Raw genomic sequence first — 24,637 nt, forward strand, 5'->3', positions numbered from 1 at the left:
CTACATACACCCATACATGTACATAGGAGCAAGCATTTGGTGGAAAAAAAGAAAGGAGATATCAACAAGGGTAATCTATACATAAATCCCGCTGAATAAGTCTTATTTCTTGTCTGTCATCGTGTGATGATCCGTTTGGTGGCGTTGTTCTTCAGGCGAAGTTGATATGCGCATTGATCGGCTCAGCCGCCTTTGCCGTTGCCAAGAAGTGTCTATTTTTAGTTCCTGGAAGGTTAACTATTTTCATCTCCTTGCTTGAAAGCTTGGAGACTTGAAGACTTGAAATGTTCCGTGGCCATCTCTCCGTTCGCCCAGGGCGCATTTGATATCTCAGGATGGCACAAGAGCGGACTAGCCTGGGAGGAAGAGAAAAATAACTTCAACTAGTCACTGCATTCATAAAGCGTGGGGATGTCTTGCTGACAAGCTCCGCGCGTATTTTGTTTGGTGGGGCTAGTTCTTATGTTTGGCTGATAGTTAACGGATCTCCCGGCAGCCAACCCGGATCCTCCAGGCAGCTGGGCTGGTATATCAAGGAGGGTATTAAATCATATTTGTGCTCCGTATAGTTATAGGGACGGAATAGCTATGAATCAAACCGAAACAGTCTGAGGAGAGAAGGAAAACACGCATGACAAACGTAGCCGGGGGGCATTATTATATAGGATGAGAGTGGAATCAATCAATCAATCATTAAAACATGCTGTGAACGTGAAAGCTGAACGAAGTAGCGAACGCGTCAACTACAGCTGAGACTTCTTTCCAGCCTTCTCGATCTCCGCCAGGATGGTACTCTTAAGCGACTCTGGCTTCGTGGTGCTCGCCCATCGCCCGACGACCTGCCCGTCCGCATCAATCAGGAACTTCTCAAAGTTCCACTTGACTCTCTTCAGGCCCATGAGGCCAGGCATCTCCTTCTTCAGCCAGTTAAACACGGGCGCAGTGTTATCGCCGTTGACATCTATCTTGCCCAGGACAGGGAACGTGACGCCGTAGTTGACCTGGCAGAAGGACTGGATCTCATCGTTGCTTCCGGGATCCTGGGAGCCGAACTGGTTGCAAGGGAAGCCAAGGATGGTGAATTTATCTGGGTGGGAGGCTGTGATTGACTTGTAGAGCTCTTCAAGGCCAGCGAATTGCGGGGTGAAGCCGCATTTCGACGCGGTGTTGACGACAAGGACTACTTTGCCCTTCAGCGGGGCGAGGGGATACGGCTCTCCCTTCTCTAGATAAGTCACGCATGGTCAGTAAACCAGTAGCTACCCAACTAAATGGCGCATAAAGAGAAAAAACGAAAAAGCAGTAGAGAGTGCTGTTGGAGGTGGGAGTTGGTGTTGATGCTTACTGTCGACCGGCTCGAAGTTGTAAAAGGACGTTGCTGACGACATCTTTGCGGATAAGACGAGTGTAGGCAGCGGGGAGACAAGCGTTCTAGCTGTAGCTCTTCGCAGATGGAACTGGTTCAGAGGGTATGGTTATCAGATAACTAGTTAAGTTAAATCGCTACCGATCGAAGAAGCGCTGGCTTTATATAGCTTTTGTGCACCAGACGGACGAAGACGGAGGAAGAGCGAGGTCAAAAGCTCTGGGTAACTAACTAACGTACCGTCATCGTCATCGTCATCGCGATCTTTTCCTACCTATGGCCAGCTTTTTCCTTCCCCCTCGGCCTTTTTCGCTTGCTTGGCCTTTTTTGCGCCTTGAAGGGTCGAAAAACTACCGAGGAATTGCCTGATGCGGATGGTGCTGGCGCCGCTTTTAGCGTGAATTTGTACAGCCCCAGGACGGCCAGGCCTTTCTCGAACCAACCAGACATGGACGCGGCTTGACAGTTTTACAGGTAGGGAGCAGCGATGGTACCTATGGGAGTATTGGTGAAGATTTGTATTGGATTCTGACTTGAGCACGGTGGCCGTTAGCTGATCAAAAAATACATACGAAGTACAAGATCCATCACTCGTCACGCAGCTACCTAGCTAACTAGCTTGAAAACATGCAACGCCTAATTTTGGGTTAATACCCAGCCAGGAGGCGCAAAAAGGGTAGCTTAGAGTTTGGTCATTCACAGAGCAGTGAGGTCTTCAGACTTAATCTCCTCCTTGACTTCAGCTTTCACTTTCTTAGATCGACGGCTGTTGGTTGGCGTCGCACACTCGGAGGCTGACTCTGTCCCGTCGTCGGTTTGGTCGCGTCCACGCTTGGCAGACGCTGGAGACTTCGTTGGAGTTTTGCCAGCGGTGGAAGTATCATTCTTCCTTCCCTTAGATGGTGTGGAGGGGTTAGAGCCAGGTGGCTTGTCTCCAAACGCCTTGCTCTTGATCGACTGGATTTGGTTCTGGATGCTTTTGGCATTGTATTCTGGCACTTCGCTTTAGTCACCCTCTCGGTCGAGTAGCAAGAACGAGAGTGCAACTTACCAGGCCCCATGAACTCTACAATAGCCTTGTAATCAATTTTTCCCGCGCTTGTCTTCAAGATAGCCATCAAGAGCTGCGAGTTCACCGTTAACAAAAGCTTATAGATAATGTCTTTTTTTACCTTGAGAAAAGCCATACCTTGGCTCTCGCGGCATCATTCCACACCACTGGCATTTTGTAAGGCCTTTGCACGTATTGACGGATAGAAACGAGTAAGTTATTTGATGTAGTGGCAGGGCGAATGGATATCGAGTCAAAAGTTCGATGGTTGCAAAAGGGGAAGAAAGAGAGGGAAGAAGAAGAGAAAAAGAGAAACACATAAATAAACAAACAAAGCTGCTAGTAAATTATCGCATCGTGCTACGCAGGACGTCGACGCATGGCTATAAGGGTATACCAGGCATTGGGGTGTGAACGAAATAGGAGCATAGCAACAAGGAGTTAAAGTATTCAGTTTGATAGTCATAGTGATCCACATCACAGTCCATTCTCTGATGGTGAAAATATCTCTTAGCCAGATAGGTTTATTTCAGATTAAATCATCAGGGTAAGGACACCCTTCCAGAGGAATCTCTGATTATAGATTCCCCTTTAGATCAAGGGGCATCTCGGTCCCTAGGCCCAGCCTTAACTTCCTATTGATATAGGCCAGAGTCAAATCATCCCCTCCTCCCCTACCACATCGTATAGGAAGATTGATTTCTTTCAGTTGAATATATCCATGCAACAGCAATAGCTGCAGGGCTTATTCTATTCCCAGGAGTAATGAATATTAGCTAAGGATAGCTAATACTTTTACCCATCTCTGACAGCTTTCAATTCAAGGCATATGAGGCTTTCCTGGAAGACATGACTAAAGAGCATCGATTTCTCAATATCTCAGAGAGATGAGGTATAGCCCAGTCGTCAGCCGTCAGCCGAGGAACGTGTAAGGGATATGCAAGCCTATAGAATATAGTGGCCATGAGTCCATTTCTACTGAAATACCAACATGTTAGTGCATTCTAATGGATTATAGCTAGGATAAACAACACATACAGTTCTTATACAAATCCTTCCAGCTCTTAACAGACGCATATTGAAGGCAAAGGCCTCTCGCTAGGATAGAAACTAGAAGCAGCCGTCAGCCCCCAGGGCTTTTTGATACTCATAACATAACAAAGCTCCCCAGCTAGTGGTGGGAACATGGGAGCAGCCTTATGTCACTCGGAAAGCCGTGTGGGTTCCCTTTTAACTGTAGGTAAATCGCTAGATACTCTGTATGCTGTTAATGAGTTCCTACTATAATGTTACAGCTTTCTCTCGACGTTAGACCAGACCCTCAAAATGTGAATCACGTGATGAATGTTTTTCCAAGGCTTTTCCTTGGCCCCCGCAAAACTCCTCCAACGTCAGCTTCAGGTTTTAGGTGAAAGATATGCACATATAGACTATCAGCAATGGGATTTCTCGAGATTTCGCTCCAAATAAATCAGAGAAACGTACACCAGTACCTTCAAATTTAATCCTTTCTTATTTTGTTCACAGAACATCTATAATTCTCACGGGGATGAATGATATGAACCTGATTTTCGTAGCCCGAACCAGGGGCAATAGCAGTGGATTCTTAAAACATGACATCGGCAACCGAACTCCTTAACATGACATGGAATGTATGGAATAATGCAATGCATGAAAATGCAGATGGAAGACGTCCAACGCCCCCAGCATAATCAGCAAAAAAGTGGTGAATCGAAGAAAAAGGGGGTCATCAATATCGTCTCAGAAATGAAAATGGGTAGGGGATAGGGGGAAAGAAAAGAATGAAAGAGGCTAGTATCACAGGAGGCCAATTCAAGGTCCTCGAGCTCCGTTTGTTCGATCGTTAGGAGCTAGATTTCTTGATCGTCCTTTACTCAGCCTCTGGCTTTTTGGGTTCGGTTTCCTCGAGTGCTTTTTCGAACTCCCTCTTCATACCAAAGTTAACGGCGTCAAGAACGTTGGTAACAATTTTCTTTGGTGCATATCTTGGGGTGGTTCCCTTTTCGAAGACTCCTGTTTCAACCAAAATCGAGTACCAGAGAGTCTCACTCACGTCGGACTCGTTGTACTCGTTTGTACCACGAATATCCGATTCAGGGGTGTCCCCAACGAAATACACTGTTTGTGGTGGGGAGTTGATGCCATGGGTCTCCTTTCGCCATTGCTGCAGGAGTCTTGTGGCGAACTGGAATGTGCCAAGCTGAGGTTTGCCAAATGCAATGGTCTTCAGCTCCTTTCTGGTGACGGCCTTGAAGAGCGCTTCGACAGACGCTCGGAGGGCTCCCATACCAATACGAGTATGCTCGTGAGATGTTGACCACACAATGTCATTGTGAGAGAAATATACTGGTGGGCCCTCATCGAAGGTCGCTGAGCGTGTGCCAATTCTGCCACCCTTCGACATGCAAAGGTCAAGGATGATCTGTTGATCACCGGCCCAATCCCTGCTGTCTGCGAACACAAAAATTGCTTCGATGACCAGATTGTCAAAGTCGCGCACACGAGAGTTCTTGTACTCCTCCTCAGTCAATTTTCGGAATGGTGTCGTATCCTGGTTTGTCTTGATGATATCCCCAGGTGTCACGACGTCACGGAAACCGTAGCCCTCGGCCACGATACGGCACTTCTCGCCTTCACCGCCAACAACAAGAACAGTTTTATACTTCTCTGCCATCTCCCTCATGGGAGTGTGACCGCAGATGAACTGGCCTGGTGAAACGTCATATTCCAGCTGCCTGCTAAGATCGAGGCATCGCTCTTCCTCAGTCTTGCCTCCACCATTTGTGACAAAGATATATGGCCTAAATTCGATGAATCGTCAGCAAAAGAAGAGTATTCTGTATCAGGGGAAGAGTACATACACCTTGACTCCATACTGGTTTTCTCCGTTTAACACTTTCAAGGCTTCCACGGCCGCAGGAATTGGCTTTCCACCGCGGATAAGGACACCATCAATATCGAAGGCGAAGGCATACCTATCGGTTGCTGTGACAGGAACTCCTGTGACTGGGGATACAGCTCTGGGAGTGGCTTCGGCTGATGAGTTTTCTTCTTCTAGATGGTATTTGGCAACCCCGATGGACTTTGCGGTTTCATAGGCAGCCGTGCTCGCCATCAAGTGTTTCGGTGGCACGACTACGTTCGGTCCATTGACCAAGTCCTCCCTAGTTGAGGTCACATTGGATAGACGGCGGACTCTGGGTGTCCCAGGATGATATGATTCTGTAGTTGCCATAGTTGCGGTTTGTTGAGAGTCGACAGTAAGTAAATAATAGCCCTTCTTTTCTCGTTCTCTGCAGAATAGATAAAGATAACGGGGATGAGAATAATGGTGGTCTAATATCAAGAGAAAAAAAAAATTGCGGCAAACGACTTTTAGATGTCTGTGGGATGGTGACGGTGGCTGATTGTTTCTTTCTCGAAGGAATTCGACTGAGTTCCTTATCCCGCCTCAAGAACTGTCTTGACCGTAAAAGAAAGGAGTGATGGGAGGCAAGAATGAAAGAAGGGCCATAGTGGAAAGAGCGGACGAGCTAATTATATATCCTTATTCTTCGCACTCCAGGCGTGCTAATAGTAACAATAATAGGGATGTTCTACCCAGAAAACGGCAAACAGATGATGCAACCCGTCAACCCGGCCCCTTGACTAAGAACCTTAGACAGCCACGGGCCCACCCAGCTCAGACACTGAACAAATGGCGGACAAGAAGTTCTAAAAGTTACCAAACTTCCATCCCTTGCCATTATTGACCAGAGATATGAACCGTGGAACTCTTACTAACAATTTTGTTGCTTAGTTTTCCATTCCTGTCTTTTCGCTTCGGCGACTCTATCTTTTCTTTTCCAGCTGCCGCAGGAAATTGATATCATCGTGCATCGGGTTGTTGAGATGGGCAAACCCGCCTCCGATCTCCCCGATCCTTCTCTCGGCCCACACCGGGGTTACACACTGGCAACCTTAAACATATGTAGGTTTTTATCTCGTTTTTATATCCGCCAGGGAAGTGAGGAAACACAGAGCAACGGCAAAGTCGAGGATCCACCTGGCGTTTGGGGCATGTTGGACGATGTGATAGCGTCTTCGCAAGGCATCCCTCCCGCCGACTGGCCAATGAATAAAGGGGTTCCTGGGCCAATCTCCACCAGGAATATCGTTTTTGCTCTGGAGGTCAGGGGAGTGACGGGAGTAGACCGAGATAGGTATGTTTCGACTTTAGGGTTTTTTATTATTTTTTTGGCTATCACAGTAATCTGCAATGATGAGACTGCTACTGGACAAACATGGAAGGCAGCTAGTCCGTCATAAAATTGAAACCTATATTGCCGCAAAGTGCCCAGCTGCTAAGCCTCGTGGAATCTCTCTACATCAAAAAATACTACAATACGTATTATCAAAGAGCAGACCGCAAACAACGCGATGCTGTCCAAAATCTCAAGATATCCGGGCTTCTACCTCTACGAGTTACCGCAGTATATGTGCATGTGAACCCACATTCCTAATGATGTCTGTTCACATGTTATCTTCTGTACCGTTGTCACACCAAGGGGTAAGAAAGTACTCCAGGGACAGTAGTATGTGCTATATTGATATACCCAATGTCAATCGAAGGCAACTTGTCTCAGGAAAACCACTCCGTTCTTCCGCTCATCTTCTGGTACATATTCACCGCCTGGTAGTACTTGTCAATGTATTGTCTCATCGTCGCATGAGTAGAAGTAATTTTGATGGGCCATGATCCACAACATAGTGGAGATGTTGATATGCAGTTGGACATTTTATGCACGAAGTCGCTCTGCCCTCAGGGATCGTCAAACAGTGAAAACGAGACAAGGTCCGTTAACCATACAGTATGGTGTTAGTCATAACCCCATAATAGTGGGATTTCATTTGGGGAGTTTTAGGATAATATATAGGGGTTATGGCCGCGTAGCAGCCACCAAGCGAGTAGATAAGAGCTAGGACTTCACCCTGAGCAAAGATATTAGCCGCTCTGCGGGCTATAGTTATTGTTGCTCTTTGACAACCTCGAGATAAAAACATACCGATTGGACACGCCCCTGTATCGCAAAAACGCCTGTTTTCCCTGCACTCCGTATTCTTAAATTAATTGCCATCCTCGCCTGCCGCTCTGCTGAGTAGGTATACCCGAATCTTGTCTTCGCAACCAACCCGAGCGCGAAAAAGTAATCGACTTGGATGTTACGCAGTGATGGGTGCGTTTTGAACATGCGGCTCCTCTATGACGTCAATAAACCTAAGACTCGCTAAGGACGGCAAATGCAAGGCCTGAGTGGTCAGACCACGAGCTTAAGTGGACCCGACGCCCAGGGATGCATGACTAAGGCGGGCTTGGCATCATAGTTTCCCACGACGCCGCTTCCTCGGAGACGTTTGCGGGCTTGGTGGCCAGGGGTAGCCCAGCCACCGTGCAGAGTACTCTGGGCAGATGGAGTTGGTGTCTCTCATGAACATAGCGGTGCATTCTACCGAGGACGGAGTATATGTTAACTGAATTTACGAAGTGCTTACACTCTATGCATATACCTCTCCATGTTTATCAGAACAAAATATAACACTGTACTCTGTACTCCGTACCACCGTAACAATTGTAACAACAAATACTAAGATCATTGACATACAGACACTTCGTAGTGAGGTTAAAGGATGTGGAGTGGGCCCATCACAATGTTTGTTGGCCGTCACTTATATAATGTTCCCGACTGGTCTATGTATTGCATATACGGGGAAAGTAGCACGGGAAACTTCTCACCTGCAAGTGTCGGGGTCTTGCACGGCCATCATGATAAATCAGGCCGCTTTCCTAATCGTGCTGGAAATCCGTGCGCAGTTACAGGGGTATGGTGGATGGTGTACCGATTTCTCCGTGTTATATGGTAAGTACGGTGGCTGGTGATAGTGATTGAGAATTTTGGAGCGCATCCTTGTACAGGACCTGAGTCTCCATTTTTTTTTTCGCTCGTTTTATCCGGTATGCTACTCCACGGGAGTTACCGCACTCGGTGAGATACCTGAAATAATGAGGGTAAAGGTAGAGTAGCAGTGGCTTTGCCGTTCAGAGTGGAGTCGGTCGTACATGGGTTATCACTGACACGGAGCAAAGAGAAGCCATTATCCATACATGCATTAGATGCGGAATTCTTCTTCCAACCAGTGCCTTACAACGATCTTCCCTTCCTTAAATGATTCTCTAGGTGACCTGACAATGATAGCTGCATGGCTGTGCCGAGCCTGATGGATGTGTACTGGGTACTTGCGGAATCCAACAGTGTCAAGATTATCGATAATTTGGAATTGAGCAGCTGTTAGGGCAAGAGTAGGAAATGTAGGCTTGCTGGGCTGGCGAGCAGCGATATTATCCGTGTTTTGAAGTGGTTCAGTCTCGGTGTATGCTGTTGTTACGGCAGGCAGAGGCTGTGCAGGCTTTGAGGTTTCACCATTCATATCATGAAGCCTCTCCTCGCTGGCCGGGGTTGACCCTGATATATACTCTGGTTTCTGTGCTGCATTTGCGGTTTCGTACATATCCTCAACGGCGTTCCGGAACCCCTTCATAATCAGTGGAACTCTATAGGTATTGTACATTACCCCAGATTTACCTTGTTTGTGCAGGCGGATGCGTTTCTCGCTCAGAATTGTCTGGTAGACTGCATTTGTTAGGAATAACACTGAAGCAAACCCGACGATGGTGACAATAATAAGTCGGAATGAGAATGTTGATATCATCGAGTAGGCGGATGAAGTTAATCGGTCAAATAATGACTGAGATTTTGGCTTGAGGCGTACTGGTCGATCGGGATCAATGACTACCGGCGCGTAACCATCAACATAACTTATTGAGAGATCATCCACTTGTGTGAAGGGATCTATCCTTGATATTGCGGTCGTGTAATAAACGGCACTTAAATCATTGATGGCGTTCGCATATAGGGTTCGGTATCTAAATTTCGCAAGCGCAAGCATAAATATGCTTCCCGGGGTAGCAAGGATACTGAGAAGCGGTTTTCCAGTGTCATGGAACGAATCAATCATAAAAAGCTGTCGTCCTGATGTCGATACACATCTGGCACCCAGCACATTCCAGAAATGGCTTGTTCTCGCAGGGCTTCTCACACCGACATGTGGTGAGGCAAAAGTAGTAAAGTTGACAGGTTCAATGTCGTCGAAGTATCCTTTCGCATAGAGCAAACCGATAGCATATCGAGCAATCAAACCGCCCAATGAGTATCCTACCACACTCAGTTTGCGAATCTTGCACCCCTGCTCAGCGGAGGTCCTGATCGTTTCCTCCACTTCATGGGCTACCCGCTCTCCACCAAGCTCGATACCATCATATGTAAGAGTTCCTGCATTGCTTTTCGGGCACAGTATCTGCAACGTCGATTCGCCGTACTTTTCTCGCAAAGCGGATACGATATAATTAAGGTGTGATGGATTACCCCATAGCCTGTTATTTGAAGTTAGCCCTCGTCCTTGATATTTATTATATCACTCACCCATGAATTAGGACGCAAAGGTGATCAGCTTTCGCATCACTTGACGGCCGATCGCTGTCTTCCATAACTAGAATGACAATAGTTGTCCCGTAAAATTAAATGGGAATGATGGACTGTAACATCCAGTTTTTATTCCTTTATATATCCGGTGTTTGTCGGAATCGCTGGAGCCTACGGAGATAAGGAAGGACTTAGCTAACTAGTTACCTGTTAGTTAAATGGATGGAGTTTGCACTGTTTGCATCTAACATGACAAAGACGCCAAACCAATTTTTACGACGTCAACTTTGTTCATCACCATATTCTTAACGACTATTTCACTACTGTCCGCCTTTGATAACTTTCGTACCACATGTTATTTTCCCTTATTTAGCCTCAACTGGCCTCGTTGTATGCGTTTATTGTGATCGAGTAGCTCCACCGCAAAGAAAGTACTGGATATTTGCCCCATCGGTCTGTTCGCCTTGAGCTTAATATATAGTTCTCTCACCGCAGCTAGGAAGATGGGACACGGGGTCGGTCATTGATACCTTGATGCCCTTTACCTACCCTTATCATGTAAAGTTACTTTGCGAAAGGGTGGCAGTCCTCACTTAGTTGAACTTCATGCAGCCTCGCCTGGCATTGATACCCATACTCCTACGTATCAGCGCCCTCTAAGACTTGAGTCTAAGGCCACGTTTCTGTTTTCTCAAGCATTGAGGAGAAGATACGATGTTTAGCTCGCTCGGGTTGTTTAGCGGAGTTTCTTGTCCCCATAATGGCCAATGCACCGTTTCGAATTGTATATTCTCTCATCATGGGGTGAAGGGTACGGCTAATTCCTATTCAGTCGCCGATTCCAAAGAGACTGCAAATGCACAGCCTGGAAATACAGACGAACCTATTAGGAAGAGGCAGCGTTTATATGATGATGGACAGCCCCTGGGTGGGCCTTCTATCCACGAAGTTGACAATATTGTGGCCGCTCGTAACTCTACCCCAGTCGCGGAATGGTCAAAGTCCTCGCCTTCTCGGACTAAGGGTAGCCTTGACTCATTAGGAAGACGAGTATCCCCTCCTCCAATCAGCCGTATTACTACCCGTGCAAAAGCTGTAGGACCTGTGGAAGAGGGCCATGTTAAAGGGACCTTGGAGACCTCAGCCGCCTTGCAAAAGAGACAAATAAAGAAAGAGTCTCTCAATCCAAGACACTTGTCTAAACCTCCGGCAACGCATGTAATTCGCATGTCAATCCTGGTCAAACTGCATAGCGCAATGGTCCGCCTCAACGAAGATATGAAGAAATCCGTTGACACATCGAAAAAAGGCATGATTCTCTCTGCTGATGAATTGGTTACGATGGCCTTGGACGAAGAGGAAAAAATTGCGAAAGAGTCACCTGCTGTTTATTCAAACGTCGTTAAACTACGTATAGTAAAACTGACCAAGATGAAGCAGCAGGAATGGCAAGAGACTGTCACGGCTTTTCCTTCGACCAGAAGATCCATCAAAAATTATAAAGCGGGAGGCCTCGCCACAAAAACCCTTATCAACAGGGCTAACGGCCGAAGAGGAGAAACTAGTCTTATCAACACTTTATGCTTCTACTAGCGATTTGAAAGAACTTGAATACGTCATGACTCCTCCATCAATGGACGAAGTGGCTAGTGCAAAGCGTGGAATCGAGGCTTCACAGGGGTGGGAGAAATGTGATCGTTGTAACGGAAGGTTTCAAGTCTTCCCCGGCAGGAGGTCTGACGGTGCCTTAACATCCTCGGGCCCTTGTGTCTATCACTATGCAAGGCCGATTCGACCACCTAAGCAGAAAACAGAACATATAGTGGGGCAGAAGGAGTTTTTCTACCCTTGCTGTAAAGAAGCTGTTGGCACATCTACGGGATGCACTAGGGTGGATTCCCACGTTTTCAAAGTCACCGATATGAAGCGATTGGCGGCCACGATGCAATTTGAGCAAACACCGCGGCAACCAGAACAACAAGCTTTGCCACCAGTCTGTGTTGACTGCGAAATGGGGTATACCACACTAGGACTTGAAATGATTCGCCTAACAGCAATAACCTGGCCAGAGGGTAAAGTGCTCGTTGATGTTCTGGTGAGACCGATAGGAGAGATATTGGACCTTAATACTCGGTATTCTGGTATTCGACCAGAACAGTTTGCCAAAGCTACACCTTATAAGGCAAAGCAAAAACCCACTACTACAGGGAATACGCATGATTCAGAACCGACTCTGAACCTCGAAATGGTTGACTCTCCTGCAGCCGCAAGGGAGTTGCTTTTCCAGCATCTCCAACCAGAGACACCTCTCCTTGGCCATGCGTTGGACAATGATCTTAATGTCTGTCGTATCGTCCACCCTACTATAGTTGATACCGTGTTGTTATATCCACACCCAGCAGGTCTGCCAATGCGGAACGGTCTTCGTGCTCTTACAAAGAAGTATCTTGGACGAGATATACAAACTGGCGGGGGTACTGAGGGGCATGACTCTATAGAAGACACAAAAGCTACTGGAGACCTAGTAAGGCACAAAGTAGGTGAGAAGTGGAAAGTTATGAAACGGTCAGGTTGGGCTATTCGAGATGGTAAATTAGTGAACCCGGCGGGTAACGAGGCGACCGAAAGGCCTAAGACTCCAGACACTAGCCTCGGCCTGAAGAGAAAGACCATGGATAGCACCTAGTGGTGTATGAGCCCTTTTTCTTATCGGGTGTAGACCACGTCCTATTGCACATCGCATCCTAAATTATTCTCCAGGTCTAACTTATGTAGACCGTTGAAACATAATATCTTATCCTGCAAAATTCTATCTTTACACCCAGTAGGCTGTTACGGGAAAGTGGATAATGTACGAAAAAAGATGAGGGTCAAGGGCAAAAAGCCGATTATCTTGAATTATAGAGAAGAGATGCGCGACACGCACAAGCTAAATCGTCAGCCATAAAGCTCGTAAGCATGGCACTAGACATCATAGATTGGATCAGGTCATATATCCCCAACCAGCCACATATAACATCCTCCCACTCTTCTAAAGTCTTTCATCAAAGCTTTAATGCCTTGTCAACCTCTAGAATGCCTGGGCCTAAACTTTTGATGGGGATAAAATCGGGTCATTTCGTCGTTCCATTTACTCGTCATCCTCCTCAGCCTCGTCTTGGACGATGTTGTAGAATCGGAGCTCGTAGACACCCTTGGAAGCAGAGACAACACGAAGCCAGTCACGGAGCTGCTGCTTCTTAAGGAACTTCTTCGTCCTAAATTGAGTAAAAACTCGGTCAGTATTCACATAAAGAAAAAGGTTAAATAGGATTCTTTCGGGAGAGAACGTACAAGTACTTGAGGTATCGGCCGGAGAAAGGAATGTGAGTAATAACCTCGATCTTGCCGTCACCGACCTGGGAGATCTGAACGGCCTCACCAAGGTTGCCTACACGGCCCTCAACCTTGATCTTGTCGTGCAGGAACTTCTCGAAGGCGGAGACATCGAAGATCTTGTCGTTGGCAGGCTGAGAAGCATTGATGATGAACTATATCGATTGCCGTTAGAATGCGACTCTCAATCGACTCGGCTTTGCGCAAGAAAACCATAATATGAGAAATGCGCAAACAACGTACCTTCTTGGAAGTCTTTTGCTGCTTGCCTTTGGCAGAACGGGCCTATTAATTACAATAAACCACCCAAGGCGGGTGAGAATGAGTTAGCCTACTGCTCCCATTGTGGCATATTGTCGCTTTCTTGAAGATCCTTTCGTTCGCCCTTCTCCGGCTGCTTAGGGGGAGCGGGCGAATTCCAGGATCGCTTTCAAGGGGGAACAGCAAAGCGATTCTCAATAAATAGACGTACAGTTGTGGGAGCCATTGTGACGACGGAGGATGTATGTGACTTGGAAAGACCGCAAAGAGGTAAATATCCTGCGGAATCGTTGCGTTGACGTGGTGGTTTTTAAAGATCTTCGTTTCGTTCGTTGATTTTTCATAGAATTGATAATTGAGGACGAACTCTTGGCGTGGGTAAAAAAAGGGTTAGGGCTATTAAAATCACGTGCTTGTATAAAAGTATATTTTTGCTAGGAACAGAAGATAGACAGGAGGAGATGGAATGATTTCGGGGCTTTGGAGAGACTTTTCGGCTATTTGAAGGGCTTCATTGCTTTAGCAACGTAAGTATGAACGCTATGGGCGTAAAGTTATAATTTCAACGAATTGAAACCACAGCAAGAAGGCTGAGTATCACGCTTATTCGTCGCTGGCTCCCTTCTTAGGGATTAAGTTTCTGAGGGATAGGTCATACACTACGTCCTCAACCTTTTTGACCTATAACCATATAGCCATCAGTAAGTATGAAATCAATAATTTTGAGGGTTTGGCATGGGTATACCCACGTTATACTTGATTCCGTCACCCCGTTTCCTCAGGGAATCATTCTTGAGGTTCAGGAGCTGGAAGCCTGCGTGAAGGTCAGAGATGAAGGTATGGATCTGTAGAGGCCTGGTGTAATCCCCAAGGGTAACCGAGTTGACGGCAAGACGAGACTATACTTCAGTCAGTAACGACGACCAAATAAAAGTGATGGGATAAATGAACCCTACCAGTTCCTCGACGAGAGAGATAAGAGCATGCAAATACTCTTCAATGGTAAGGTGGAAGGCATCCTGGTCCTTCAGATTGACCGGAACTATGTATTGACTGGAGTTAGGTGCTGATTCAGAGCATGGAAGAACACAGCTACAAACCGGCAAGGAACTTCCCCACATCTTCAATGGTCATGAAGGTCGTGTTTTCGTCAACAGCTCCCTTCATACCACCAAGCCAGCTGCAGAATTCGATCGAGAAGACCTGCTCTTGTGTCAGTAGGATATAATATACCATAAACGAAACAGGCGACAGTACCAAGTTCTGCAACTCTTTAGTCCAGAGGTAGTTATATTTGTAGAAAGGGTGCTTTGAGGCAACAGTAACCAGCTTGGCGATGTCCTCTCGCTGCGCTGAGATCTCTCTTGTGGCATCGTCAAGGATGGGGTTTACTTTAGGTGATATCAGCATGTGCAGACGCGTCTATAGATATGATAATGAAGTGAGCGTACTTTGAGAGGGAGGCGTAGAGTGAGCTCGTGAGAGAAGTGCCTGGACAGCTCTGCCTGTTCAAGTGATATCCTATTAGCCTTAGGAACGTAGGCACAAGATGTTTCGACGAGCGCACCTCGCTTAGAGAGCTCCTGGACGATATCTTGGATTTCCTGGCCGCCAGGTTAGTTCAGGCTGGGAATCGGGGTACCCAAAGAGCATACATCACGGATCTTAGATTCTTCATCGATTTTCACCTGTAAGCTCTCGAAGATAGCCGAGTCAATCATCTTGAGTTGTTTGTGTTGCTGGGTGGAAGTTGGTTGGGGTTGTTGTGCTTGAGATGTTACTACCTAATTACTGTAGATATGTAGTTGAAAGCAGCTCTAAATGCAGAGTACCTAATTCATACAGCAGCAGAACCTTCGATAACAGTTTTACCACAAGTACATAATAAGCAAGCTTCAAAATGAAGAAACAATGACTACAATCTAATAACTAGTAGCTACATATCAGACTCTCTCTTCTTTAATACTTCAGCAAGCCGAAGATATCAATGAAAAAAGATGAGTTCGCGTCGATCGGTAGTAGTGTAAGACCGATGACACGGTGCGAAAAGACATGCGCAAGCACAGAGGTCTTATCGCGTGGTACAAAAATAAGAATAATCACTTTCGTATTCCTTAGAATACTTTCAGAGATTAAACTGAAAAGAACAGATACTACACTTGATCTAAGCCATAATGGCAAAGAGAGCTGGAGAAGAAAAGAGAAAATTTTTAAAAGAAGGTGGGCGGCCAGAGATATTTATACCTGGGCGGGTGGGGCCCGTGCTAAGCGAGGTTTCTTTGAGGGCCTCTCATTGGCTGACAGCGAAGTGACAAGATTATGTAATTAACCTCAATCGGACATACATTACTCCGTATGCCGTCGCCCGTTCTGCTTTGGGAAGCCTTGATCAGGACCAGCCCCAGGAGAAAGCAGAGAGCAGTAGTGAACAAACAGTGGAACGAGTTGGTGAGCTGCCCATTCAGCAGGGCTAGTTACTCAGAAGTGCTACTTTATTACACCATGCAGGTATCAATTACGCTGTAGTACTGGAATATGCTCGCTGAACATGGCCTGGTGCCTGTCTGGGTAAATTGGTGGGCGTCTATCAAAATAATAAAAAGTAGGGAACCTCTTCTTGCGGCGGTATATTTTACGGCTTCCCCAGTTCTTGGCCTAATACATCAGTGTCCAACTCCTCCATCACTCCAACGACAACTCCTAGCGAGTCCATGAAGGCATTCACTGCCACCCGTAACATTCTGTTGGTAGCGGCTCTGTATTCTGTCTCCAAGACTGTTAAACTCTCATCACCAGCACCTGTAGTGTTATTAATTGCTGCGTGCTCTATCCTGCCCTCCTCTAGTGTCCGGTTTACTTGTGGTTCATTTTGCGCTATGCCTGAGCTCGATGACTCAGGATTTGTGAGGCGGAATGTGCGCTTGACCAGCGGCGATAGCTCAAGGTCTACCTGCAGCGCGCGCATGGCAGAGGAGGCCAGACGGTATGAAGGAAGCGGTACGGAGATAGTTCTGCATTTTCGTTGCGGTTAGCATCTCGTAAGCGACAAGTAACGAGGCCACGCAAGGAGCACTAGAGTCTCGACTTATCGCGCAGCATACAAAGAGTAAGGAAAATCCTGGTCAGCCGATTGCGCTGGTTTTGCCATATCTACCATAACTATCGTATGGAGTACTGGTGTGTCAAAAGTATGTCGTTATCGGTTTGAAAGGTGGATTATTGAAGCTGGCTTGATAATGTGTGATATGGCGGGGTAGATTTGGTATCTTTTGCGCAATGGTTGGTTCGATGCCAGTGTCAATAGTTAGGTTTGCCCGCAGACAGTATACATCTGCTGCTGTTTATTTCCTATTCCGTGGAGAAAAGCGGCAGTTTGGTGCTATCGCTGCAAAATGTCGGGTCCTTGATTCACCTTGCATCCAGATGTGTCTTTCGCCACTGAGGCTTGCTTTGTGGAGAAAGTTTCAAGGATGCCGCAACAGATTACACAAATATTTCTCCGCCAATAAGTACTCCGTATATTCTTCTGTGTTCGCTAGTAACCTTGCATTCCAATCACGTCGAGTACGGAGTTCGTCTGTAGTTCATCTCAGTATCTTCACAGCTGCGGAAGGGCGAGGATGCTGTGGTTTGAAAGCGAGCAAACGGCAAGGATAAGCACGAGGCCGGTGCCTGTATCCCCGCGTGTCCAACGGCCCCCTCTTCTCCCTGGTGGCACGAACCAGACACACAGCGTCTTGTCCACGTCCCGTCCCCATCTTATCCTCGTCTCGTCCTCGTCTCGTCCGCTGTCTCGTCTCTGTACGCTTAGCTCGCCGTCGTCTCGCCGTCGCCATGGAAGAACTTGTTGCCCTGGCGCTTCCTTGTTTGTTTTGGTCTTAGCGCCCGCCGCGCGCTAGCCTGAAACAGTAGCCAGATCCACCCTTAGCCATTTGGCCAATAAGAGCTCCTATATTCACGCGGTTACCGGGTCAACCGACGAGTCTAACCTTAATAGGACACGTGACAACATAACAAGCAGCGGTGGTCCATGCGTCTTCTCTGTCCCGTTTGGGAAAAAAAGGAAAAATGAAGAAAAATAAAAAAAAAAAACAACAACACTAAACAACATCAACATCATAATAAATAATAATAAGTCCATAACAACATAAACAACAACCTTGCCTCGTCGCAGATTTATTATCCTCTTCATTCACTCTCTCCTATCCTCACTCTCCTTTCTCTCGACAGTATCGCCAGGTTATCCTTCCGTCAACATCTTTACTCTTCATCTATAACCTCGATAATGCAGCTTTGATCTCGCGACAGCCTACCTCTCTTCAGTGTATCACGATCTCGCGGACCCAACCCTTTGCTGTCGTCGCTGTTACCAGAGGGAGAGACTATCATTACCTCTGCTGTTCGTTCCATTTACAAGACTCGATCTCAATTGAATACAGGACAGCTTGATCTATCTCAACATGCCGCCAGCAGGGTCCTCTGGGTTGTACGGTGCTCCGATTGAGTACATTCAAGGTATATATGTTCCGGCCCTAACTAACATAACCCTTGGTTGCGACTATAAGCTCACTCTCTTCCAGATCGTCTTTATCTTGCTTCTTACCATAGCCCTCCCTCCGAGAACACTCCTTTCCCGTTTCTCGCGGCACCACCGAAGTCGCCCAGCAAGAGGCGGGCCGCCGCAAATACTCCCTCTAGGAAACACCAAGCGAAAGCCCCCGTATACTTCAATATTGATGGATTGCTCCTCTATAATTCTTTCCATGCGGACTTTGGTCCTTTCCACATCGGACATCTCTACCGGTTCGCGGTGCATTTCCATGAAATCCTAGGAGACCCGGAAAACGCCGATCGCCCAGTAGTCCTGTGGACTAAGCCTGACCCGCGAAGCAGGGCAAATGTTGCGTGTGTTGTAGCTTGCTACATGGTGTTGATTCAATCCTGGCCTCCGCATCTTGCCCTAGCCCCCATCGCGCAGGCTGACCCACCATACATGCCCTTCAGAGATGCCGGTTACAGCCAGGCCGACTTTGTCCTTACTATTCAGGACGTGGTATACGGCGTCTGGAAAGCCAAGGAGGAAGGCCTCTGCGGGCTCAAGGATTTCAGCCTGGAAGAGTAAGTTATTTTTTTCGCCTTAATCTAGACTGGCCAACAGCGAGGAGTAGGACTAACAGAACGTAGGTATGAAAAGTATGAACGAGTCGATATGGGCGATTTTAACTGGATCACCCCAAGCTTCCTTGCATTTGCGTCGCCACAACATTCTCCTATTGCCGTTGTTCCTCAGAACACTCCTGAATTCGCTGCTTTACCATCGACCATCGACCAGGTCCAGGACAGTGAATTGCCAGTTCCCTTTAAAAACGTCCTTACCCATTTCTCGTCCAGGAATGTTGGCTTGGTTGTACGCCTTAATTCTGAGCTCTATAGCCCATCGTACTTCACTGCCCTCGGTATCAATCATATTGACATGATATTCGAAGACGGAACCTGCCCACCGCTCCCACTGGTAAAGAGGTTCATTAAGATGGCACACGAGATGATCACAATCAAAGAGAAGGGGATTGCAATTCACTGTAAAGCTGGCTTAGGACGAACTGGCTGTTTGATAGGGGCGTACCTCATCTACCGGTATGGATTTACCGCGAATGAAATTATCGCGTTTATGCGCTTTATGCGCCCAGGCATGGTTGTTGGACCGCAACAGCACTGGCTCCATTTGAACCAAGGAAGTTTCCGTGAGTGGTGGTTAGAAGACCAGCTTAAGGAGAAACTCTCGTTACCTACCCCTACCACTCCCGGGAGAGTGTCTTCTAAACGACTCAACGGCAGTCAAACTGCAACACCACCACATGGAAACCAGACCAAGAGGGCTGCCCTTGGCGAAATTGACACTAATGAGAGTGCCAACGGCTATGCAGATGAAAACCTTCCTGCTCCTACTCCAGGGCAGCCAAGAAAGTCACATCGTAAGGACTCAAGACATCATCCGTATGCCCGTACACCATCCGCTAGTCTAGGAGGCGCCGCAAGCTCCCCAAGACGGGGAGTGTCTAGGACCCATTCGAACAACCGCGCAGACAGCGATGAAGAAATCCAGGCTCTTGTCAACCGTGTTACGTCGCCGCGCACCCCTGTTTCCAACACCCAGCGATCTCTCAGCCATTCTGCAGCACTCACCCCAGAGATAGACATCCATGAAGATGTTGAGAACCGTGTCGGTGATTCAGGCTCACCAAAACCCAAGACTCCATCCAACGCGAAGAGTGGAAGTGGAGTACTAGGAGTGAACAAACAGCGATCCAACCCAAGACGGACAGCTGACAACCGAACCGACACTCGTGGAGTCCGCAAGTCAAGTGGGAGAGTCGGAAGTGCTGGCAACATTGCCAGAGTGAAGAACATCTGAATTCCTTGCAAATCAAACGAACGAGCCCAGGCCGACCTGGTCTCTTGATGATGTCTAATGCTGCTCCGTTGATGAAGTTGTTCCTCGTGTTTCTCTTTCAAACACGCAAATCTTGAACTTCATGTTTGATTTACTTATGGACAGAGTCTTTTGATCTGCTACTTTTCTATTCGTCGCCTTGTTTTCCCCTGATGCGGTGTCGTTTTCTTTCTTCGCCCGACTTTCAGTTGATATCTATTTGGTTGTTGCCGCTCAACGATGGATGCATGGTGGGAAGTTATGGAGTTATATGCGTTCGGCTTTCTATGGGTTTCTTTTTTTTCAGTATGGTATTGTTACTCTTTAGTTCTTGTTTAATGCCTTTTCTTTCTTCCCAATCCATGATGTCTCATGTTCCTTTCTGGAAGTGATAAAAAGCGTCTGCTAGAGGCATGACATGGAGTTTACATAGTCGAGACAGATATAAAATGGGATTTACTCAGTTTAATTTTTTTCTTGCAGTCATGCTTTGAATTCTTGGTATAAGGTCATAAATCATAGCTGGAGTACACATAGGATCAACCTAGCAGTTCCGTCCAGCTGTAACGGTCTCTGTGCCTACAAAGATTTGACACTCTCTTGAGCCTTGGTCCAGTATTTCTTCCGCTCATCAGTGACGGTGGTCCCAATACACTCAGTCATGTACTTGGACCATCCCTCCTCAGAACCGGATTGTAGTGCAGTCCTAACAGGAGGAGTACACTGGGTAGTCAAGAACCACGCTGCAGACCCAAAGTCATAATCATCTTTAGAGAGAAGCATATCCAAAACTGCATCAACGTTGCTCATCTTAGGGCCAAGCTTCGCGGCTACCTCAGGGATGGACTGGGCATAAAGGGCGTTGAATTTAGGCATTTGCATGTTTCGAGCTAGGGCAACCAGGTCAGGTATGTGTTGTTCTTAGATATGTGTAGGGAGGATACGGCATTCAACTTACTGCCTTGACCCGGTCTACCGGGGAACACATTCTTCTGATATTTGAATTCTCCTGTCTCAAAGGCGATAAGGCCCAGGATAGCAGCCATTTCAGGCTTAGAGGTGATCTTGTATTTCTCGAAGGAGTTGATGAGTGGCTCTGCAGCCTGAGAGGCGCTTCGGCACTGTCCTTCTGCCTTTTCAGCAGAGACGCAGGGTTCCTTAGCTGAGGTGGGAGCAATTTCCTTTAGAACTTTGACCATGTTGTCTTTGGAAATGGCCGATGATGATGATGATGATGGTGACGACGACGATGATGGACAAGATACCGCGGCTGGCTTAGGAGTAGGTGGTGGTGGTGGAGGCGGAGGTGGGGGTGCGGGTTGAGTGCTTGGAGCTGGATCTTTGGAGCACTCAATCGGCTGGGCAGAGGCGCAAGACGCAACGAGAAGGAATATTGTAGTGGTTATGAAACGCATGTTGAAGGTGCTTTATATGCCGATTATCCTTGTTTCTGTGCAAGTATGCAAAGCGAAGTGTCTCTGACAGTGTCTGCGGCTGTTGAGAGAAAGAGGAGGAGTAAGATATATTTCTAAACTTGGAAGACATCGACCGGTATATATACCTGCGGAACGTGGCCCCTGATGACTAGTTATTTCACCAGTTGGCCGCTTGTGACGGCGTTTCTCTCCGCCTGTGAATATCCATTGACCCAACTGTCACACTAGGATGCGTTTCCTGCACCGAGGGGCCCCATCTTTGCCTTTGAGGGGCATTCCCATGGGCTGATAGTGACCTCCAAGACTGCTCCTGAGCCGCAGGGACTCAATGCTAAGCTTTCAGCAAAGCTTGTCTTCACTTCAAGCTAAAGATTTCTATGGGTATCGAGTGAGTTGCCCCTGAATAACAGTGGCCAATCTCCGACCGCCAGTGGCTGTCTTCATTTGGCATCCTGGCTGGCTCTGAGTGGCAACGTGGATCTTAGACCCAGCGGCCGCTTTGTCAAAGTGAAGAATAAACATGATGTATCATGCTTCTATTCGTTTATTCCCCTTTTACCCCGGGAAACAACTTCTTAGTTAAATGCTTAACTGACGAGTTATTTAGTTGGTTGGTGGTGTGGAGTGACTCGTGGTGTTTCAGGTTTGATGTTGGTGCGCGCAGTGAGTGGCTGGCGTTGACGCTCCTGAAGGTTGAAGCTTTTGATGGCCTGGGATCTTGCATGGGAAGACAGCCACCACTTCGCATCTCCGGCCGCTTTTCTTTCACTCGGCACCGTATACGGGGTATATAGAGTATGCCTGGCCTGGCTAGTTTGTGATGTGTTCAAAGGTCACTTTATCGCCTCCGCTCATGGGTTTTTGTAGGCGTCGAAGAATCTTCTGTGTTGAATGTGAGTGTTGCCCCTGAAACACGTCTTATCCATTCCTAGTTTTACTCTTGCTAATAAAAGTATCATTGGCTTAGATGATTGATATTGCTTGTTATCAAACTGGCTATATCAAATGTCGGAGAAAGGGAAACATTAGAAGCGAGAAGTCGGTTATAACCAACTACCGAGAATGACAATATTAAAATCCAGCACTGGATCAATCTCTGTCTGTCATGGCACATTAAATATACCCACTTAATTATACGGAGATACCATACATTCGCGCTGAATAGTTACGCCTTAGCAGACGGAACGGTGGATTCCACTTCTCATCGGGTGGTCATTGGTCTTCTCTTTCTTCTCGCTTGGTTGCTTTGAGTCTTTGTGATGATGATGAAGATGCTCTTTGCCTTTTGCTCGGCGGCGTTCAAGGCTGGTTGGGCCTGTCTGCAGTGCGGCCAGGTCTACTGGGTCAGATTTCATCAGGCGCTCGGTGACGGCAACAATATCTGCCACAAGCTTGTCGATGAGATCTGCGGCCATGCTCTCCCGGACGACGACTCGCAGAATATATGTCTCCTGCTCCTTGGGAGGAAGTGGGTAGTCTGTAAATCCTAAGCGTCAGTTCCAATCCACGGCCATGAATGAGGTACTGGAACAACTTACTGGGAATGATATACTGCTTCGACCTTAACAGGAGGCTTATACTCTCTTGTTTGACATGAGGATACTTCTCCTTGAAGGCATCTGAGAACCTGAAGGTCACCACTGGCAGGCCGGCATTATAGTCGGCGGACGTTTCACCCTCATTATATGGTGTGATTTTGTTCAGATGCTGGTGGTAAAACTCCCCTTTCTTCCGGTGGATGTCGCTTAAACAGATAAACCATCCAGTCCGCTCCAAAGTTTTGCTCAGCAGCCTTGCATTGGCTAAACAGTTCTCCATGATCTCGCGATACCCATTGAACCCAAGGCGGACGAAGTTGTAGTACTGACCGATTACTTGTGCCCCTGGTCTAGAGAAGTTCAACGTGTAAGTCTCTTCTCTGCTCCCAAGATAGTCAAGCTCGAAGATGAGTTCCTTTGGTAGATAGGAGCGGTCTCTCCAGATAATCCACCCCAATCCCGCATACACGAGACCATACTTATGCCCGGATGCATTTATTGACTTGACTCGGGGCAATTCAAAATTCCTTAAAACGCCAAATTAGCATGACTAGATGAACAAAGCCACCAAGTAAGCTGCAGTCCTAGATAATACGTACCATTTTGGTCCTCCAGCCCCTGCATCCGTAAATGGTGCGACGAACCCACCGCTGGCGGCGTCAACATGTATAGGGACATCTATGCCGGTTTCGGACTGTATACCGTCCAGGATATTGGAGATCTCTTCGACAGGCTCATAGTGTCCAGTATACGTACTTCCAAGAATCACAAATATCCCGATGGTATTCTCGTCCACATTTTTCTTGACCAAGTCTGGGTCGAGGCGAAATTGGCTCTTCTCAGAAACATCCAGTATGCGGGCTTCGACATCAAAGTACCGGGCGAACTTAAGAAGGGCCACCTGAGCATTCGACCCCATGATGATATTAGGAGTGGATGTGTCTTTCCCTGCATCCTTACGCTTCTGCTGCCAATTCTTTTTCATAGCCAGTCCGCCCAACATGATAGCTTCAGAGGACCCGGTGGTAGCGGATCCAGTGGCTTCTTCTCCTGATTGAGGGTGCCACAGGTTGGATATCATGGAAATACACCGTGCGTGTATAGCCATTAACGCAGGATACTCGTCTGCATCTGCTAGGTTCTTACTGATATTCTCTACCACAAGCTGATTTGCTTCTCGGTCCATGTAAGTGCCAACGAAACTATATGTCCATACCCTTTAGCAGCCGCATTTTCTTCGGGGATCAAGAGTAGCAACGGGTTGCATATACCTTGCCATGTTTAAGTTCGGGATGCCATCCAGATCGAGCTCATTGCTCAACATATGGTGCACCGCATCCGCACGAGCACCTAGCTTAGGGATTTTGAATTTAGGTATCTCCTCCCTGCTAGAGTATCTCGTTGAATACGGAGTTACGGATGAGACCGCATTCGACGTAAAGATTCCAGCAGCTTCCTGCTCCTGTTCTTTGTCGAAATCTTCTCGGAATTGTTTGATGATAGCATCAGGGTCAACCTATCCGTACAATCGTCAAGATTAGCAACCTTGTAATCAAATTGTGTGAATTGGTTGTTGCGTTGGTTCCTGCGCTCCCTGTAGATTAAACCTACATGCGATGAGAGTGCCATCTTCACTATACCG

At 47.2% G+C, this 24,637-nt stretch overlaps 12 protein-coding genes across 12 annotated transcripts; 3 read left to right on the plus strand and 9 right to left on the minus strand.

Moving 5' to 3' along the window:
* Positions 1 to 743: 743 nt before the first annotated feature.
* Positions 744 to 1,388, minus strand: MGYG_00184 (glutathione peroxidase; the record flags this gene model as incomplete). The annotated part of the gene is made up of 2 exons (XM_003176045.1): positions 744 to 1,225; positions 1,346 to 1,388. The coding sequence occupies 2 exons, from the start codon at positions 1,386 to 1,388 to the stop codon at positions 744 to 746; spliced, it is 525 nt and encodes a 174-aa protein (XP_003176093.1).
* Positions 1,389 to 2,062: 674 nt separating this feature from the next.
* MGYG_00185 (hypothetical protein) lies at positions 2,063 to 2,591 on the minus strand (the record flags this gene model as incomplete). Its single annotated transcript, XM_003176046.1, has 3 exons — positions 2,063 to 2,358; positions 2,418 to 2,490; positions 2,556 to 2,591. 3 exons carry the CDS (start codon positions 2,589 to 2,591, stop codon positions 2,063 to 2,065), a joined length of 405 nt encoding a protein of 134 aa, XP_003176094.1.
* Positions 2,592 to 4,308: 1,717 nt separating this feature from the next.
* On the minus strand, positions 4,309 to 5,673 carry MGYG_00186 (hypothetical protein; the record flags this gene model as incomplete). The annotated part of the gene is made up of 2 exons (XM_003176047.1): positions 4,309 to 5,239; positions 5,300 to 5,673. 2 exons carry the CDS (start codon positions 5,671 to 5,673, stop codon positions 4,309 to 4,311), a joined length of 1,305 nt encoding a protein of 434 aa, XP_003176095.1.
* A 656-nt stretch (positions 5,674 to 6,329) lies between these two features.
* Positions 6,330 to 6,940, plus strand: MGYG_00187 (hypothetical protein; the record flags this gene model as incomplete). Its single annotated transcript, XM_003176048.1, has 2 exons — positions 6,330 to 6,640; positions 6,772 to 6,940. 2 exons carry the CDS (start codon positions 6,330 to 6,332, stop codon positions 6,938 to 6,940), a joined length of 480 nt encoding a protein of 159 aa, XP_003176096.1.
* Positions 6,941 to 8,585: 1,645 nt separating this feature from the next.
* On the minus strand, positions 8,586 to 10,020 carry MGYG_00188 (hypothetical protein; the record flags this gene model as incomplete). The annotated part of the gene is made up of 2 exons (XM_003176049.1): positions 8,586 to 9,906; positions 9,956 to 10,020. 2 exons carry the CDS (start codon positions 10,018 to 10,020, stop codon positions 8,586 to 8,588), a joined length of 1,386 nt encoding a protein of 461 aa, XP_003176097.1.
* A 649-nt stretch (positions 10,021 to 10,669) lies between these two features.
* On the plus strand, positions 10,670 to 12,641 carry MGYG_00189 (RNA exonuclease 3; the record flags this gene model as incomplete). Its single annotated transcript, XM_003176050.1, has 3 exons — positions 10,670 to 10,739; positions 10,788 to 11,331; positions 11,393 to 12,641. The coding sequence occupies 3 exons, from the start codon at positions 10,670 to 10,672 to the stop codon at positions 12,639 to 12,641; spliced, it is 1,863 nt and encodes a 620-aa protein (XP_003176098.1).
* Positions 12,642 to 13,085: 444 nt separating this feature from the next.
* MGYG_00190 (60S ribosomal protein L22) lies at positions 13,086 to 13,817 on the minus strand (the record flags this gene model as incomplete). The annotated part of the gene is made up of 4 exons (XM_003176051.1): positions 13,086 to 13,212; positions 13,289 to 13,485; positions 13,574 to 13,615; positions 13,803 to 13,817. The coding sequence occupies 4 exons, from the start codon at positions 13,815 to 13,817 to the stop codon at positions 13,086 to 13,088; spliced, it is 381 nt and encodes a 126-aa protein (XP_003176099.1).
* Positions 13,818 to 14,194: 377 nt separating this feature from the next.
* Positions 14,195 to 15,312, minus strand: MGYG_00191 (translin; the record flags this gene model as incomplete). Its single annotated transcript, XM_003176052.1, has 8 exons — positions 14,195 to 14,272; positions 14,341 to 14,490; positions 14,548 to 14,633; positions 14,692 to 14,794; positions 14,849 to 14,982; positions 15,043 to 15,096; positions 15,159 to 15,195; positions 15,247 to 15,312. 8 exons carry the CDS (start codon positions 15,310 to 15,312, stop codon positions 14,195 to 14,197), a joined length of 708 nt encoding a protein of 235 aa, XP_003176100.1.
* A 911-nt stretch (positions 15,313 to 16,223) lies between these two features.
* MGYG_00192 (hypothetical protein) lies at positions 16,224 to 16,739 on the minus strand (the record flags this gene model as incomplete). The annotated part of the gene is made up of 2 exons (XM_003176053.1): positions 16,224 to 16,602; positions 16,693 to 16,739. 2 exons carry the CDS (start codon positions 16,737 to 16,739, stop codon positions 16,224 to 16,226), a joined length of 426 nt encoding a protein of 141 aa, XP_003176101.1.
* A 1,312-nt stretch (positions 16,740 to 18,051) lies between these two features.
* On the plus strand, positions 18,052 to 20,003 carry MGYG_00193 (tyrosine-protein phosphatase CDC14; the record flags this gene model as incomplete). Its single annotated transcript, XM_003176054.1, has 3 exons — positions 18,052 to 18,106; positions 18,172 to 18,709; positions 18,776 to 20,003. 3 exons carry the CDS (start codon positions 18,052 to 18,054, stop codon positions 20,001 to 20,003), a joined length of 1,821 nt encoding a protein of 606 aa, XP_003176102.1.
* A 597-nt stretch (positions 20,004 to 20,600) lies between these two features.
* On the minus strand, positions 20,601 to 21,436 carry MGYG_00194 (hypothetical protein; the record flags this gene model as incomplete). Its single annotated transcript, XM_003176055.1, has 2 exons — positions 20,601 to 20,911; positions 20,980 to 21,436. 2 exons carry the CDS (start codon positions 21,434 to 21,436, stop codon positions 20,601 to 20,603), a joined length of 768 nt encoding a protein of 255 aa, XP_003176103.1.
* Positions 21,437 to 22,629: 1,193 nt separating this feature from the next.
* MGYG_00195 (glutamate decarboxylase) lies at positions 22,630 to 24,624 on the minus strand (the record flags this gene model as incomplete). The annotated part of the gene is made up of 5 exons (XM_003176056.1): positions 22,630 to 22,934; positions 22,996 to 23,522; positions 23,595 to 24,197; positions 24,267 to 24,511; positions 24,607 to 24,624. The coding sequence occupies 5 exons, from the start codon at positions 24,622 to 24,624 to the stop codon at positions 22,630 to 22,632; spliced, it is 1,698 nt and encodes a 565-aa protein (XP_003176104.1).
* Positions 24,625 to 24,637: the final 13 nt, after the last annotated feature.

Source organism: Nannizzia gypsea, genomic scaffold (assembly GCF_000150975.2).
Source record: "Nannizzia gypsea CBS 118893 supercont1.1 genomic scaffold, whole genome shotgun sequence".
NCBI classification, from domain to species: Eukaryota; Fungi; Ascomycota; class Eurotiomycetes; order Onygenales; family Arthrodermataceae; genus Nannizzia; species Nannizzia gypsea.